General features: G+C 39.4%; 1 protein-coding gene across 1 annotated transcript in view; it reads left to right on the forward strand.

Moving 5' to 3' along the window:
* The window catches only part of CCDC39 (coiled-coil domain containing 39), a 42,825-nt gene that overhangs the window by 11,131 nt on the left and 13,221 nt on the right, over nt 1–18,473 (forward strand). Inside the window, exons 4-13 of the mRNA XM_004708614.2 lie at nt 1,547–1,705; nt 2,754–2,846; nt 2,943–3,071; nt 5,679–5,870; nt 8,836–8,939; nt 9,369–9,501; nt 12,376–12,570; nt 13,763–13,927; nt 16,071–16,208; nt 17,909–18,117. Coding sequence (XP_004708671.1) covers nt 1,547–1,705; nt 2,754–2,846; nt 2,943–3,071; nt 5,679–5,870; nt 8,836–8,939; nt 9,369–9,501; nt 12,376–12,570; nt 13,763–13,927; nt 16,071–16,208; nt 17,909–18,117 — 1,517 coding nt within the window. The remainder of the gene's footprint in view (nt 1–1,546; nt 1,706–2,753; nt 2,847–2,942; nt 3,072–5,678; nt 5,871–8,835; nt 8,940–9,368; nt 9,502–12,375; nt 12,571–13,762; nt 13,928–16,070; nt 16,209–17,908; nt 18,118–18,473) is intronic.

The raw sequence follows: 18,473 nt of genomic DNA on the forward strand, positions 1-18,473 counted from the left end.
TAGTATGAGCCAATCAGTGGCAGTAATGACAGAGCATGCGCTGTTACGCAAAAACCGCGATAGAGTGAAGCCGCGGAAGTCGAAGCGTGAAGTGGCGAGGGTTCACTGCACTTTGTATTTTGATATTTTTTATTTTGCAAAGCTTTCAATGATTTTGTTGTAATGCTTTTCTGATTTTTCCGTGTAATTGAATGGCATCGACTCAGTGCTGACTCTTTATGTACAATAGCTCAAGACACCGGCCAGCCCTGCGCCATCCTTTACATCGCCGCTGTGTGAGGCTATCGTTGCAGTGACCGTTTAAAGCCATCTTGTTGAGGGCTGTCTTCTTTTGCAATGCCCTTTCTGGTGACCACTCATTACATCCTTCTCCAAAGCTTGAATAGTAGTCACATTAACTGACCTTCCTTAAAGGCCTTGCGATACTATTCTGAAAGCAATGTATTCCAGGAGAGATCTTGTTCTTTTTAGAACAAACGAAGCATCTTTCCACTCCAGTTTGTCGTGGCCAGTACCATAGACCATGTGATGGTTTGATTCCAGATGGTCAACACCAGTCCCTTGTGTTCCTTTTCTCTTCTGGTGACTTCCGGTTTTCCTAGGTGCATGCTTCATACCTACCATGTTCTGATTATTGGTGGATATTTGTGGGTGTTTTTCTCTCTCTGTTTGAGTCACACTCCATCAGCAAATGCAGGTCTCGACAGCTTTGCTTCATCAAAGTCATTCAAGTCAACTCCATTTTGAGGAGGCAGCTCTTCTCCGGTTGTATTCTGAGCACCTTCCAACCGGATGGGCTTAAATATGAAAATAAAAATAATTGATAAATTATCAAGGGTTCATGAGGGCGGGAGGGTGAGGGAGGAAGGGGAAAAAGAGGAGCTGATACCAAGGGCTCAAGCAGAAAGGAAAAGTTCTGAAAATGACGATGGCAACATAGGTACAAACATGCTTGATACAATGGATGTATGGACTGTTATAAGAGCTGTAAGAGCCCCCAAGAAAATGATGTATTAAAATGAAAATGATCAGACAATGTTCTGCTGCTATTCATAAAGTTTTCACTGTCAGAAGTAGATTGCTAGGTCCTCTTTCCTAGTCTGTCTTAGTCTGGAAGATCCACTGAAATTTATCCATCAAGGGTGATCCTGCTGGTATTTGGAATAACAGTGGCATACCTCCCATCATCACAACACTACCCAAGCCACCAGAGTACAACAAACTGATGGATTTACTTTCTTAGTATAAGGATACCCGGTGGGGTGGCGGTTACAGAGCTTGGCTGCTAACTTAAACTTGCCACCAGCTGCTCCAAGGGAGAAAGATGTGGCTGCCGTGTCCATAAGATCCGCAGCCTTGGGGAGCCTAGAGGGTGGTGCTCTGTCCTTCCCTGTTTCCTGGGTAGGAGTGACCTCCGTGGCATAGGGTTAAAAAATTTTTTTTTAATTTACTTGTAAATTCGGTAGTAGATCGTGTCATGTTTTATTTTAATTAGTGTAGTCATCGTACATGTTTTTGTAATTCTCTCTCTCTCTTTGGACATTAGAACATCATATTTAAAACGACTCAAAAAATGGATAGTTTGAAGTGTCAAATGAACTGGGACCAGCAAGCGCTGGAGGCCTGGCTAGAAGAATCAGCTCACAAGGACAGTGACACGCTCACCCTTCAGAAGTACGCCCAGCAGGATGATAGCAAGATCAGGGTGAGCCGATGAGGACTTGACCTTGTTAGGCTTTCTGTGAGTCTGTAGTATGTCAGTCTTCCCCCGCCTCCCGGCCCCTAAACGTATGCTTAGAAATGTAAAGAAAAACAGTTTTAAAGCAAGTTTGAGTCAGAAAGTATTCTAAGAAAAAAAATTTTTTTGGACTAAGAATCTTTAAGGCTAAGAATTCTTTATAAATGCGGCTGTGTTCAATCACCCATAATTCATTTAAAAATGCTACAGTGCTTCTGACGTCCTTTGGACATTTAGAGAGTGATCTGTAGGTTAAGAGTCTTGGTTTAGGGCCGTTATTTAAAGCATTTCAGAAAAGAAACATACTGGAACTATTTACAAGTGTTTTAGCTATTTTTGTCTAAAAAATCTTTTTAATATTATATGCCATTTTGCCAATTTGAGACTCTAGTGTTATTATTTGTCGTATTTTCACGATCAACATTTATAATCTACTTATAATTAAATCGGGCAATGTTACGAACATTAGTATTTTGCAGTATGCTGTTTTTAGTGGATCTTATACCAAAGATGTGACTTTTAAAAAGGAGTTCTGGTGGTACAGTGGTCAATGCTCCGCTGTGAATCAGAAGGTCAGCGGGTCAAACTCACCAGCCACTCAATGAGAGAAAGACGTGGCAGTCTGCTCTCGAAAGATTTCCTGCCACGGAGACCTTTTGGGGCATTTGCACTCTGTCCTATTGGGCCAAGAAGTCCTGATTGACTTGCCAGCAGTGTGTTTGTTTTTTGTTTTGTATTATTGAAATTATACATTCTAGTTCAGTACTTTTGTAATTTACTTTTAAAACTCTTGAAAGTCGTTTTAGAGCCAATTACATTTCCGACCTAGTTGTATACATACATAGTTGTCTATTGGGCAAAAAAATAAGGAAATGACACATAATATTATAGCTGTTGTACAGATCACATAAATGTTGTCTATACATAATGTAATAAGAATAGAATGCTTTATGTTAGACTGGTGTCTCGCAGCTTTTGAATTAATCATCAACTTTTATGTGTAACCGCTTCACAGGCACTGACCCTACAATTAGAAAGACTGACTATGGAATGTAATCAGAAAAGAAAGTTACTTGACAGTGAACTTACGGAGACTTTAAGTGCCCAGGTCGGTTGAATGAAGACTTTTATTTCATCATTTTCGAGATGATTTTTGTAAATGTATTTCAATGAACAGAAATGTGATTTTCTCTCTGCTTGACAGTTAGAACTGGATAAAGCAGCACAGGATTTTCGTCAGATACACACCGAAAGACAAGACCTCATTAAACAGTGGGAGAACACAATAGAACAAATGCAAAAAAGGGATCAAGACATAGATAACTGTGCCATGGTAAGGTAGCTGTTTAGTCTTCGCTATGTGTCCCACTGTATCTGTCTCTCTGGTATCCAATTCATTTCCAACACACATCACTAGTTGTTTGAAAATCACTGTAGTCAGTTTCAATATGTTTGGCAAATGTTTTTAAAAGTGGATTCTATTTAGAAATGTGATTGTTATAAAGATATTTATTTAGCCTATTGTAAGCCCTGGAGATGGGATCCTGCCATCTCTGAATCACAACACAAGGGAAACCAACAAGTAAGGCTACTGACCTCCAGATGGATGTTGAGAATTTAACCTATGTGCTTTTTGGTGGTAAGTTAACTAATGTAGGGAACTGAGCCTCACAGATAGCCAAGAAATAATAAGGGAGAAATTGAAACACGAATAAACAAAAAACTTTGTTCTTATTTGCCATAGACTCATGCAGTTGCAATAAAGTTTCACTTTTGATTCCGGGACACCAATAATGAGATAGGCATTCAGTAGAGCACAGGTAACAGACCTAGAGCCATGGCAGCACAGGGGTTAAGTGCTTAGCAGCTAACTGAAAAGTCCATTTTTCTACCTTTCTGCTCCACAGAAAGCTCTAGCAGTCTGCTTCTGCTTCTATAAAGATCTGCAGTCTTAGAAAGCCTGTGGGGCGGTTGTACCTTGTCTTACTTATAGGATCACTATGAGTTGGCCTTGACTCTACAGAAATGGGTTTAACACAGCCCTAACCATTATCTCATCTGTTAGGAGATATGTAGAACTCATTTGGGAGGTCATTGAGGAATTAAAGAGTAGTGTTCTGGGGAGTAAAATGAGAAGATTAAGGGAATTTTCGGAGCCGAGGATAGAAGGCAGGTGAGATATGTTCAATTCCATTCTGAATCTACTCCCTGGAAAAGTCAAAGCTCAGGCCATTGGGAGTTTGGGATGCTGATAACTGATAATTGGTTCACTTCAAATTTTTTAAATTCTCTATGGTAACAATATTTAGCAACAAAATGAGTTGGTTACTAGAGTAGACAAGGAGATACCAATCTTAATTGAAAATCTTTTCATTTCAGTTCTGACATTAGTGTCTCTTGATTTCATATTGCTTTCAAAACAAGCTTGAACAGCCTCCTTTATGTAAATTAAATGTGCTAGACTCAGATTGCATATACACAATCAATATCAAGTGGGCATTCTCACACAAGCCCATAGCTAAATTGCTTTGGCAGCAGGCACAACTGGTGAGACCCCTGACACTCCCCATACCAAACCACTAGATGGCTATTTAATTCTAACTCCTGGTGAGCCTATGCATCTCAGAGTAGAATTATACTCTGTATTTTTCAGTGGCTGATTTTGCAGAAGTAGATTACTAGGTCTTTCTCCCAAGGAATCTGTGAGTGAACCCAACCTTTTTTTTAAAAAAAAATCATTTTATTGGGGACTCGTACAACTCTTATTATAATCCATCCATCCATGTGTCAAACACATTTGTACATATGTTGTCATCATCATTCTCAAAACATTTGCTTTCTATTTGAGCCCTTAATAATTTATATATTATTATTATTTTATTATATCCTGCCCTGCCCGATGTCTCCCTTCACCCACTTTTCTGTAGTCCATCCCCCAGGGAGGAGGTTATATGTAGATCCTTGTAATTGGTTCCCCCTTTCTACCCTACCTTCCCTCTGCCCTCCTGGTATTGCCACTCTCACCCTGAAGGGATCATTTGTCCTGTATTCCCTGTTTCCAGGAAACACAGGAACCCAGCCTTTTAAAAACACATATCATTAATATGTAAAGAATGTATATGAATTGATAAGAAATGATACATGGTCCTATAGACTATAACTCTTTTTCTTTAAAAATATAATTTTATTTAAATTTCATTTATATATCATGCATTTCATCCACAATTCAGTAGTTCAAAAACATCAAGACAGGCCGTAACACCACAGAAGTAGAAAGCCCCATCTTTCTCCTGCAGAGCGCGGGGTGGTTTCAGACTGCAGACCTTGTGGATTGCAGCCCAACCTCTAATCATGCCAACAGCAGGAAGCCTCTTCAAACATAGCCTTTGACTATCCTTCAGCTGGGCCCTGAGCTCTGCTGTTCCTGCTGCATCCCTCTCATTTGTATTTTACCCCTTCTAAATCCATCCCTTGCGCAAGCAGGCTCCTCCAGCCTACACATTAACTTTCGGCTCTTTGCCTATCTCCACTCATTCTGCAATCCTGACTCAAATGGGCTGCTTGGTAAATGCGCTCAAATGACTCTTGTGAGTAGAAGTCATCATTTCTGGGTTTCCAGAGGATTTTGCCCACCGCTTAATGACTGCATTTGCATATATTATTTGTCTTCATATCCAACACTACCAATAGCCCTGAGTAGACATGTTCCAATTGAAATCAATTAAAAGGTTACTTTCCAAAAGTGAAAAATAAATTTTCTGAAACATTTACAAAATCTCATTGAAACTCAGATGGAAAATAATCAACACTGTTAGGTATTCTTTGGATGTCACGTTTCATTTATAAAAGCTTAACTGTCTCATGTGTTCAGCAAAGTTCTGTATAGAGAAAACATGTATTTAGTTGAAAGTACTTCTTTTTTTTTTTTTTTTTATTCCAGGAATTATCCAGGATAAAGCAGGAAACAAGAGAAAAAGAAAGTTTGATTAAGGAGAAGATCAAGTTTTTGGAGAATGAGATTGGGAATAATGCAGAGTATGAGAAAAGAATCTCTGCTGCTGATCGTAAAGTGCTAAAATATCGGATGGAATATCAGCGTCATGAAATGAACAGAAATCAGATGAAGGATGAAGTATGTCAACTCTAAAAGCTGGTTTGTGTGCTCATGATAAATTCATGCAACAACATAGATGCTTTCCTTTGGTTAAGGAACTGCCTCTGGCTCATTTAATTATGCCCGTGTTCTGACTCACACAGTCCTTTTTCTTCCTCGGCTCATGCATTCATAGCAATGCCCCCACAGAACTCACACGCAATGCTTATGATTGTGGGCTTTATGGAGGAAGTTAACAGGTTACAACTCAGGTGGGAATGCTCCAGAGAGAGTTGTTGGGTCAGGTCAGGTTACCAAGCTCTTTTAGGGCTGCTAATAAATGCCCAGAGGGCATGCCACTCCACTGTAAGCCTCAACCTCAAGGCATTCAGCTCCAGTTGGTGGGTCGGTGAACCCAGTCTCCCAAGTTAAGGGCCCAGAGGCACCACACCTGGTGAGCCCCAACCTTAAGGCACTCAACTCCAGTTCCGTAGTTGGGTCAGCAAGCTCAGCTCCCTGAAGTAAGTACTGAGAGGCACCTCATTCCGCAAATCACCATCAAAAACCCTGTCTTACTTGCTCTCAAAAAGCACTGGGCTTTACGTGCTCTGAGGGCTGGGAAGCCCACCGCTTGGCCCCTGGTTGTGCTATTGCTGCCCCTCTGTCACTCTTCAATGTCAAAGCTGTCTCCCGGGTCAAGGATGTTCATTGTGCAGAGATCTCTGTGTCCAGGGGACATGGCTCTTGATAGTAGTCAGACCAACACTCCCTCTTGCTTCTTAGAGTTTATTGTATGTATAGGCAGCAGGATAGCAGTCACCATGCATCCTGTTAACAGATGCTCACAACTGAATCCTACCAGTATCTCCCCCTACAGTCTTACCCGGACCCATCAGTGAAAGGCCTTTGGTAGGTGTTTGACTAGAAGAACCGCGTTAAGTAATTGGTGGCTACCCTGCAGTATCATCACATTTTGGAGCTCTTAAGGTACCCAGAATGAGTTCCGCAAGAGTGAAGGAGCCGGGGATACGGTTCACATTACTGGGGTGTAGTCGTGGACTCGTATGTATTGTCTCCCCTAACTGCCACACAGGGACCCCAGGCCAAACACTCCAAAGTTCTAACTGGCAAATTATAATGATAAGGTATCAATGTAAAAATGAACATTGACGTAGTATCATCGGAGATTTTTGCGTCTTCTCCGTGCTACATTTATACCTAACAGTTTTAACTCCCAAATTCTAGATTGCGATACCGGCTGAAGTTTCTCTCCTGATTTAGCAATACTTTTTTAGTCTGGGAGTAGGTCAGTGTATCTTCAAGCAGAATAAAATCAAACCAAACTCACTGTCATCGAGTCGATGCGGACTCATAGCGAGCCCCTGTGGGTTTCCGCGATGTAACTGTTTATTTACAGGGGTAGAAAGCCCGGCCTTTCTCCCGCGGAGCTGCTGGTGGTTCCCAACTAAGGACCGTGGGAATCGCAGCCCAAGGCATAACCACTACACCCCAGGGGCCCTCCAATAATAAAATTTCTCTTGCCTCTGTCTTTTCTTCCTTTGAAGGATGCATGCCAACTAGATAATTCCATAGGGGAAGTAAGCGATCCCTCTAATTAGCAACGGAGTCTTTCTGAAATACGTGCTCTAAGGCAATATTATCTGAAATTCTCACTGTGTAGATGGGAAATTGGAATGCTGTAGAGCATTGAATACTATAAGGTATCACCGCTTGGGGTTTAAAAAAAAATCTCTGATATAGAAAGAAAGACGTTTTTTCTTGGTCAAAAGAGGATAATTCCATATGATTGTATTGCAGAGTGCTCATTTAAAAAAAAATTGTAATGTTTAAACCAAATGCCGAAAAGCATAGAGACTTGTTTGTTCAGCCATTCATCTGCTGGTACTTTATTTCTTGAGACAATTCACATCCTATTGCAATCCAGTGGTTCCTATTATACTCAAGTTTTGCTGAACTATCACCACTATCTAACTTTAGAATATTTTTGTCACCCCAAAAAGAACCCCCATGCCCTAAAAGCAGTGACTCGCCATTTCTTCTTCCTGCCAGCGCCTGGCAACTATTAATCTGTCATTGATTTGCCCATACATTTCATTGGGTCCCTTGTGGTTAAGCACTCAGCTGCTAAGTGAAAGGTTGGCAGTTCGAACCCACCAGCTTGGGCCAACGATCAGGTAGTTCGCACCTGTACAGATCACAGCCTTGGAAACAATGCAGGGCAGTTCTACCCTGCCCTGTAGGATTGTTATGAGCTGGAATCAGGGAGTATGGTGGAAATAATACAACATGTGGCCATTTGCATCTGACTTCTTTCAGTTAGCATAACATTTTAAAGGTACATCCATGACAAAGCATGGCTCAGCATTTCACTAAAAAATGTGGAATAATATTCTATTGCATGAGTGAACCATGCTTTGTTTATGCCTTCTTCAATCTGTAGACATTTAGATTGTTACTACTTTTGAACTACTATGAATACTTTTGTGCGAACGTTCTTATACAAGTTTTAGTGTGCACGGGAATTAATGATTTTTTAAATTAGAATAAAAATTAAATACTAGTATGGTACATCCTCACTTTTATGCTGGGATAGATAACCCTACTTCTCCTTAAAAGTGTAAAACTCTTCTTAATGGAGGAGGAATTCAGGTCTTGGGTTTTCTGCTTCAACTTCTTGGATCAGCAGAAAAGCATGAGCCATTCGTTAGGTGGATCATGTGTTAGAACCTCCTGAGATTTGCCCAAATTCAAACTTTTCATGACTTTTGCAAATACTTTAGATGTACACGTGAATTTAGAATTTACCGGTGAGTTCAACCAGAACTACTTAATGCACGCTACTTACAGAATTCACTGCGGTTAGGTGTGTGCCATAGGTTGCTAGAATTTATTCAAAGTAAACAGTGTAGAACTTTTCAAAAATTAAATTCATTTATAAGGTGTAGAGTCAATACTTAATTTCTGTCTGTTTACTAATAAATAGCTGGATTGTTTAAGAAACACTGTGAGTAGAAGTTCCAGTGATTTAGGAGCTATGAGGAAAACTATTTCAAAAGTAAAGAAGGACTTCTGTGATGAGAACAAAAGGTAAGAAAAAATCCTTAAATCTATTGATGGTCTTTGCTTACTTGCAGAAAAGTTATTACTGTATATACTCGTGTTTAAGCCAAGTTTTTCAGCACATTTTTAATGCAGTTTTTGTGGTAAAATGAGGTGCCTTGGCTGGTATTCAGGTCAGCTTATACTTGAGTATATATGGTAAGTACTTAATTTTTGTGTTAAATAACTGTAAACTAAATCACTAAAGTTAAAAAATATCTTCCTGACTTATAAAGGCTCATTAAGTAGCAACACTTTTGCCTATTTTAAGTATATATATATATAGTTATAGATAACAAAAATGTTTATAACGAAAGAAACCTTCGAGTTTTATGAAGAAACTGTAGGATGAACTCTATTCCATGTTTGTTTGTATAAAATACTTTTAAAAACCTGTTTCATATAAACTCTCTTCAGGTTAGACCAACTGAAAAGTCAGAATCAGAATCTGAGTAGAAGGTTAAGTGAGATAACTGAGAAAACGATGTCTGTAGAAGAGAAAGCCACCAACATGGAAGATATGTTAAAGGAGGAAGAAAAAAGTATCAAGGTGAAATTGAATTTTAATTTTCCAAAAGTCATAACAAATTTAGCACTAGGGAGTTAATAACTTCTTTGGATCAGAGGGCTAGAAGATCATTTATGAGACTCAGCTTGCTAGTGTGATCCTACTTGTCATTAGAGATGTTGGCCATGTTTTTGTCTTTATTTTAAAGATGCCCCTGAAGTTCTCTCTCTCTCTCTCTCTCTCTTTTTTTCCAATTCATTTTTCTTAAAGTAGTTTCTCCATTCTCTCCAATGCCTGCAAAGCCTGGCTTCTAGGTCCTTCCCATCCTCCATGACACATGTTGGTGTAATGCATACGTATCTTGAAAAGTCCTCTTGTTTTCCAACTAATTTTCTACCCAGTGATTATTTTGGTTAAGGCCAGCTTCCTCCCCAGTGCATTGTTTGCATTTCTTCACCATCTCCTTTCTCATTACTTCCTAACAATCTGTTGCCATTTCATGGAAATGGGGCTTTGATAACTTTACCGGCATCCCTCCCACCACTTCTCTTTGACACGTTGGTAGCGTTGAAGTCAGTCTTTTAGGAAGGGGAAAAGACTGGCTTGAGCTGACGGGTTTTCTAATGTGGCAGTTGGTTAACTCCATTAGTCACTCCGTTTCGCGGAAGATTATGTAGCCATGTCCTTGGTGAAATCCACGAGCCTTTATTTGTACAATATTGAAGTTTTGTTTTTCGTGTTGTCCATTTTTATGCCCACTTTTCCTCTTGCTTATAACTGTAAAGAAAAACCAGGGGACCCTTTAATACCTTGCTTAGTAGTCTCCGCAGCCAGACTTCCAAGTTCATCACTCACAAATCCTTATCTTGTCCCAAACATTTGAACATAATTCAGACAAGTTATTTGCCCCTGCGTGAAAAGAATCACCCTTCCTACATGATCCAGTCACATGGTTATCATTGTCTTTTAAAGCCTCACCAAAAATATATTTAGTGATCTTCAATTCTAGCCACATTCTGTTGTGGGTTCCGTTTGTATTTTCTCAGATGATAGAGACACTCTGAATAGGATTTTTGACTTCTTTCTGAGCCCTCAGCAGAAGGGTCTTGGGCATTCATAATCCTCTCAGGGGTCCTCAAACTAAAGCCAGCGGGCCACATGAGGCCTGCCGAGGACATTTATCCGGCCTGCCAGGTGTTTTTGCCCCGCTTGTTTTTTTACTTCAAAATAAGATATGTGCAGTGTGCATAGGAATTTGTTCATAGTTTTTTTTTTTTAAACTATAGTCCAGCCCTCCACCGGGTCTGAGGGACAGTGAACTGGTCCCCTGTTTAAGAAGTTTGATGACCCCGGGGTCAAGGCTTTTACTGTTAGGCATCTTAAAACCCCTGCAGCCTCTACCCATTACCCAATTCCAAGGCAACTTTCTTGTCCCACCATTATGTTCTGCCTTCATTCGGGTTTAGTAATTCTTTGCTGCTACATTGCCCCTGATTAAGCCCCACTAGGCATCCTACGCCATTCTCTCCATTGATTTTAGTTCACTTGTTGTTCCCAAGGCAACTTTCATGTGTAGGTATTTCTTATAATAGGATATCCAGTTCTTGGGACCAAATACTTAATTATCTAGTGCTGCTGTTACAGAAATACCACAAGTGGGTGACTTGAACCAACAGAAATTTATTTTCTCACAGTTTAGAAGTCAGAATTCAGACTTCCAGCTTCACTGGAAGGGCTTATCTCTTGGCTGTGGAGGCGGGGCCTAGTCTCTGAGTTTTTGCTCCAGGGCACTTTTCATGTAGCTTGACATCTCTTTCCCCATCTCTGCCTGCCTAATCACTCCCGTTATCCCTGGTAGGAGATGAACTCATGACACACACAACACTAACCCCTTCTCATTAGCATAGAAAACTCTTTCCCAATGGGATTATAAAAACAGATCTAGAGATTAGGATTTATAAACCAAAGGGAAATATGGTTACCTGGGTATATGAGAAAAGGGACAAATTACTCCGTTTTCTGAAGTTTAGAGTACATTGTACCTGAAACCTTGAAAGTCAAAATCAGTCTGCTGCCTGAGAGAAACAGTGAGGATGGAAAGCTGGTTCCCATTTCCTGGAGGGCTGCACTGTAGAGGTCACCTGAAGGTAGACTGTGAGTGGAGTGGTGGCTGTTGGGTCCTGGGACCAGCCCCTTCTGGTTCACAAGAGCTGCTTGCTACATTTTCAGGAATTATACATGTTGATTGCTAAATATCACTCGTATAAAAGTATATATAGACATAACATGAAATGAGGTTAAAATTAAACATAGTAAGTACTCATCATTTATCCCTTCCAAGATTGTATTATTTTATTTTATCTATTCTACCTGCATGATAGACATGTTTCATGATCGTCTCCTATGATGCATTTAGTGGGGTTACCATAGTAGCCTTAGATCTGTCAGAATGGTAGTATTTACATTACAGACATCGGCTTCGCCTCTATCCTTGATGTACTAGGGGACTAGTTAACCATTTATCTACTCACCGCTACTAGAGAGTGCCCCCAAAGGAGGTGGCAGATTGGGTGATGAGTTTCTGTAACATCCTTAAGTCTCCAGTCTAGTTTGTGAATTTATAAGCTGGGTGTCTCCAGTGGATTTTCTTTTCTGAGGAAATCTGTTTTATGGGCTAGTTCTGAGGCGAGGACCATGTGAAATGGAGTTAAGTGACACAGCGCAGCAACAGAACACCTGGCAGTCTACAGGAAAGCCTGGGACTCTTTGCAGTGGTAGTAAGGGATTTACCTTCTCAGGGACTAAAAGTGTGGGGCGTTGAAGCTTATGAGTAAGTCCCTAAATTATAATGTTCATGTAAATAAACGATTTCAAGGTATTATAATGTTGTTAATAAACAACTATTCTTTTCATCAGGAAGTGGAAGTCCAATTGAACATACTGAAAGAGGGGCTATTTAAGAAAGTTCAGGAATTTCAGACCGAGACAATGAAAGAAAAATCTGTTGTCTCAGAAATTGAAGGAACTCGCTCCTCTCTAAAGCATCTCAACCATCAGTTACATAAACTGGACTTTGAAACTTTGAAGCAGCAAGAAATTATGTACAATCAGGTAAATGGGACTATTATGTTTCCACGTTGGTTTGCAATAGTGGTGATGCTTAGATGACCCCATGTCCCATGGAAAGAAAGATTTCTAACTATTCTTTGGGAGGGATTGACGGATGCTCATGGTGCTAGGTCAGTAATAAGGTGGGGGGGGGGGCGGCCTTAGAAAGCTAGCGTTTTCTTGATCTGAAATGAACAGGTGAGAGAAGAGGCAACTCTAGATATGGGGATCCAAATCCATGTTCTAAAGGACTGAAGTGCAACAACTAAAAAAGTATAGGCAGTGATGGGATTCAAATAATTTCACAACTGGTTCACTGCCTCAAAGACCATTTTAGTATAAAAAAAAATGATACACCGAGAGGTAGTTTATTATTTCATACAATTAATACTTAAGTAAGGAGAATAAAAGAATATGTTCTCAGATTTGCATAGATAAGCATTAAAAAAGAATAAGGAATGTAAATTTGTGGTTTCCATATCGGGTGGCTGCCCAGCTGCACACCTTAGGGAGAACCCTGGTAACAAGTACCATTTTATCAAATGGTTCACTGAACTCAACAAAAACTCGGCATCAATTCTGCTGAAGCAGTGTGAACCTGCTGAATCCCACCACTAGGTGTAGGTTGGCGGAAGCCTCTAAACTCTATATTATTTCTTAGTTGAGCAAAGATGCTAGCCCCCTGCTCCTCCAAGTCAATACAGTCAAGGTAATGTTGGCATCTTCCCCTACTTGTTCTTGTAAAGAAATATTTATATATCCTGATCTCAAATTAATTTCCTAATGCTCTCTTTCTCATCACCTCAATTTCATCATCTTTCCTAATTTCTCAAAAATACAGATATGCAAATTACTTAGAAACAATCAGAAATATATCAAATTTGACCCTTTCATGACTAACAACTCATGGTGTGACATCGCCTTTGCAATATCCCCTTTGAAAGCATCGCCCCGAATCCATGTCATTGATTTGCATCATGGTGATTCCATCATGGTCATGTGATAAACACATCCCACCCCTTGACTTTTGGTCCCATAAATGACTGAGGAGTGAAAGTGATTTTAATAAAAGGTGACATCGAGGCCAGATTCAGGGCAAAATGTGAATGGTGATTGTGACATCTATATAAATGGTTTGAACTGTCTGTTTCTCCTTACTGACTTTTTCTTTTCCTCTTCTTGAAAACGGCAACAGGACTTCTACATTCAACAAATAGAGCGGCGGATGTCACGATTAAAAGGGGACATTAATTCTGAAGAGAAACACACCCTTGAGACAAAAATTGGTGAACTTAAAAAGGCGTTGGAAGAGAAACAATCCACATGTGGCCTTTTACAAGCACAGATCAAGAAGCTTCATGTAACTTGGCCTGACTACTTTTATGTTTGAAAATACTCTTAGTCGTTCTGTTGTAAGAAAGCCTGTTCCTAAGATGACTTTAAATAGGGTGATTGCCCAGCTGTCCACATATATCACAAGTAGATGACCCAGTGTTCCTATTCCTGTACTTTTAGAATGTAATATTACCATTTATTGTGTGCTAAGTTATTGTGCTATATGCTTTTAATATTATAGTTAGGAATCTAGTTTTACTAAATACATTAATATAATAAATGCATTATGTATATCATGTGAGGCACTTCAAAAGGTTCATGGAAAAATGGAATTAAAATATGATGGGATTTTTCACAAACTTCTTTGAGCCCCCTCATATATATCATATCTATTATTATACTATTACTGTGTTTCAAGATTCATAATTTGCCCAGTGTCATACAGCACGACGTGGGAGATTTGGTGCCTGGTTTTTGAGCCTACAAACTACTCCAATTATACTATATTCATCCGGAACATTGATAAACACCAGTTTGATATTATGCATCTACCATAGTAGCTTGATTACCCTTAATCTGTCTTTGAGATGAGATCTGAAAGAAAAGCTTCTCTTTCACTGGCTGCCTATTGTTGTCACTTAGATATTTACTCCATTACAACAATATTTCAAATTACTTGATTGTGTTAATAAGGTGAAAACATCCTTCATCTCTGGGTATGTTATTATGATCATTGTAGTATGAAATATGTGCTCAAAGGAAACTTTGCCCTACTTTTCCGTCTTCGAGTTTAACTAGATAGTTAAAAAATGAGAGAATGAGAGCGGAGAAAACCAAATAGGAAAAGAGAACCTGATGTGCTTCAATCTTGGCGCATACACATGGAAGGAGCTCTGGTGGTGCAGTGGTTAAGCGCTGGCTACTAACCCAAATCTGACCGGCTTGAACACACCTGGGAAATAGACATGGTCATTAGCTTTAATACAGATCCTAGCCTAGGAAACCTACCCTAGTTCTCAGTCTGATTGGCTCCCCTTGCTGGTCTAAATTCATGGCAACAGGTTTGCATAGAATGATTGAAAAGGCTAGTGACGGGTGTCCTCTAGTGGTCTTAGGAAGAATTGTAAGAAGGGGCTGCCTCTTTTCCTCGCCCCCTCTTCAATTTTCTTTTTGCTAAAGGTGTCAAAACATATGATTAAAATGATAGGTAACAACACCTATAGACTGATACTTTGTTGTCTGTTGAAATAATATATTTTAAAGTATTTCTTTGGTTTAGTAGGAAAAGCACATGCTTTGGTGTCAGTAAGTGCACCCTTTGAGTCACAAGGTTATTAGCATTACTGAATAGTTTCACTTTTCTGAGCTCGATTGAACCCAACTATTAGATGGTACTAGAAAGTGTCTGATGTGAGACCCAAGTGGACAGTGAGAGCTCACTCTTGTTTGGGTGGGAGCAGGAGAGCCCCTGGTGTAAATCGAGAGAATGAAGAGCTGGCATGTGTGGCCCATTTATCAAGCATTCCATGGAATGCCACCATAGCTAATAGTTCCCTCTCCAGAATAGTGATGGTCTGTGCTACAACACAACTATCGTAATAGCTGATCCTTACAGGCCCTTTCAACCATGTTGTGCACAGTTTTCGACAACAGTACCTTTAATCTTCACAACCCAGTGAGGTGTAGGCATTGCTACCGTGGTTTAGAGATGAAGAAACTGAAGGCGGCTGATAGCTAATCCAGGCCATCTGCTTACAGAGCCTGAGCTGTTAACCAGGACCCTGTGTTTTCTCAGGGTTACTATTTCTCCCACCTGGGGCTTGAATTGGATCAGCGAGCTCCAAATGGGAGCGAGAACCCCAAGTGGAGGATGTTTCCCCACCTCCTGTTACACTCCACGTGATGCAGTTGCACCGGGAACCAAGCCTAACATTCCCGAGAACTATTGAGCACAAGCTAAATTTAGTCGCAATAGATGATAAAAATGAAAATAGAGCTACATGATTATCTGCGCTTACTATATAGCATGAAGAGTGAGATAAAATCTAATTATTATAAATATGTGATGGGTACATGATTTAGTCTGATATATTTAATATCATATATATTTATTCATTAGTAATGAAAACATTTACACAGTTTGCACTATTTTTTTTTCCTTTTTACAGAATGACCTTTACTTTATCAAGAGGTCCAACAGTAAAAGCTGTGATGAAAAAGAATCTCTCCAGACCAAAATAAATGAACTAAACTTTTTTATGGACAGATCGGAAAAAGAACTAAGTAAAGCCAAAGCTTACAAACAGGTGCAATAGAAATTGCTTGCATGTATAATCTTAAAAACCACACAATTACATTTTAATTGTAGACACTTTTAAAATAGCCCTGTCCCCAAGAGAAGGTGTTACATTTTATTTTCTTCAAGCCTTTAAAGAAAATTGGCTTTATTTATTGTATTTTAAAATAATTTCATATACATGTTTTCTAGGGTGGGGGCTTACGCAGTTGGGCTGCAAACTGAAAGATTGGCAGTTTAAAACCACCAGCTGCTCTGGGGGACAAAAATGAGGTGTTCTACTCCCACAAAGCGCTACAGTCCCAGAGGCCCACGGGGGAGTTCTCCCCTGTCCTCACAGAGTCACCGGGAGTCAGACTTGACTCGCTGGCAGTGAGTAGTAGAGTAGCAGAGATATTTTCTAGGGCACTTAACATGTTTTAAGGCTTCTTATAGCCTACGGCATGATGTTAACCTAGTATATTTAATGAGCTCCCCTTTGTTAGAATTGTGTTTGTTTTCAGGGTTTGATCATTGGAAACAATACTATTATCTATAATGCATATATATATTTTTTATACAGTTGTTTAATTAGTCCCTTAAGATATTCCTAGCCGTTTAATTATGGCTCACAAGAATAAATATTTCCAGTGTCTGGTGCCTGTTTTTAAGGCCAAGGGTCCTCCCCCCCAGCAGTGGGTAAGCATTCTGTAGTGTTCACCATGCCCACGGCTGGATCTGCTCATCTATAAAGTTGATGTCAATGTGAAAGGCAAACGTGGTATTTCGTTATTTCACTCGGCATTTATTTAGTTGATGACACTTTAAAATCAACTTCTGTATGTGTGTGGGTTGTTTATAATTTCAGTCTTTGGGATTTCAAGTTTGGGAAGTTTGCATTTTTAAAATGCATTCCTATGTTTTGTAAACATACTCACTATATCATCAATATTACCAATAATATCCCCATTTGTCTTTATATTTTCACTCTGCATATCAAACATAAGCTTATTTTAACACAAAGTGTATAGCTTTCCCCTACTTCTAATGAGTATGCTTAGAAATTTGTCACCCTAAAATTGCCAAATGTTTATTGTTTCTAGTATCTGCATTGGTTTCACCTTTACATTCAGTTTTTAATTCATCTGAAATTGATTTTTGCTACAATGTGAGATGCGTAGACCTCATCTTACCATCCCCACTAGACAGCTACAGTTATGAAGTGCTCAAATCTTACATTCCCGAGTGCTTGTTTTTGGGTGTTCTACTCTGGAACCAATCTATTTCTCTTTGGGCCAGTGTTCTTCTCAAGGGCTGAGTTAGTTTGAAATAAAAATTATTTGTGTACATTTTCTAAGATTTAGTTTAGAATGTAAAAGCATCCATTCATAGGACTTTATATATATAGTTAGATGTTGAAAGTTTCAATTTTAGGAATAACATTTCTTCCTTTTATGTTTTATTAAAGCGTAGATTTAAAATGGAATGATTAAAAAAACACTTGGAATAGCCATAAACCCATTTCCTTAGAAAAACAAATACAAAACATAAAACTATTGCCCTGGACACCAAGTGATGTCAATTTAACCTTAGTTAATATCCTGGTCAGTGCCCAACTTAGACCAAAAGCTAGATTGTGAGTTTGATTTTACTGCAATAAAAGAGAAGCATTTTGGTTTGGGTAAAAAAAAGAATGACTTAAATAGTTGACCTCTTTTCATGTGTTGATAGGATTTGATGATAGATGACAATCTTTTAAAACTTGAAGTCAAACGTACTCGAGAACTGCTTCACAACAAGGCAGAAGAAGTGCTTTCCCTGGAAAAAAGGAAACAGCAATTGTACACAGCGATGGAAGAACGAACCGAAGAGATTAAGGTTCACAAAACAATGCTCGCGACACAAATACGCTATGTGGATCAAGAGCGGCAAAACATCAGGTAATTCTGAGAACTGGAGGCATTGCCAACGTAAGTGCTGAAAGCTTGAAGAGAGAGGTTAAGAGTCGGGCGAGGAGACCTGGCTGCTCCCTGTCAACCGAGGATGTCCATCTTTTCCAGACTGGTTTGAAAAGACTTTCATGAAACATTTAGAGTATCTTTACCCTAAACTTGTGCTCTCTCCGCTGCCTTCTGATGGCAAATTCTTCATTCTTTTTTTTTTCTCTGTATGTTTTTGTTCCTTAATCGTTTTATTAGGGGCTCATAAATCTCTTATCATAGTCCATACATACATCAATTGTGTAAATCACATTTGTACATTCATTGCCCTCATCATTCTCAAAACATTTGCTCTC

This window comes from Echinops telfairi, unplaced genomic scaffold, assembly GCF_000313985.2.
Source record: "Echinops telfairi isolate 266 unplaced genomic scaffold, ASM31398v2 ScPeMD7_4225;HRSCAF=4972, whole genome shotgun sequence".
In the NCBI taxonomy this organism is placed as follows: domain Eukaryota; kingdom Metazoa; phylum Chordata; class Mammalia; order Afrosoricida; family Tenrecidae; genus Echinops; species Echinops telfairi.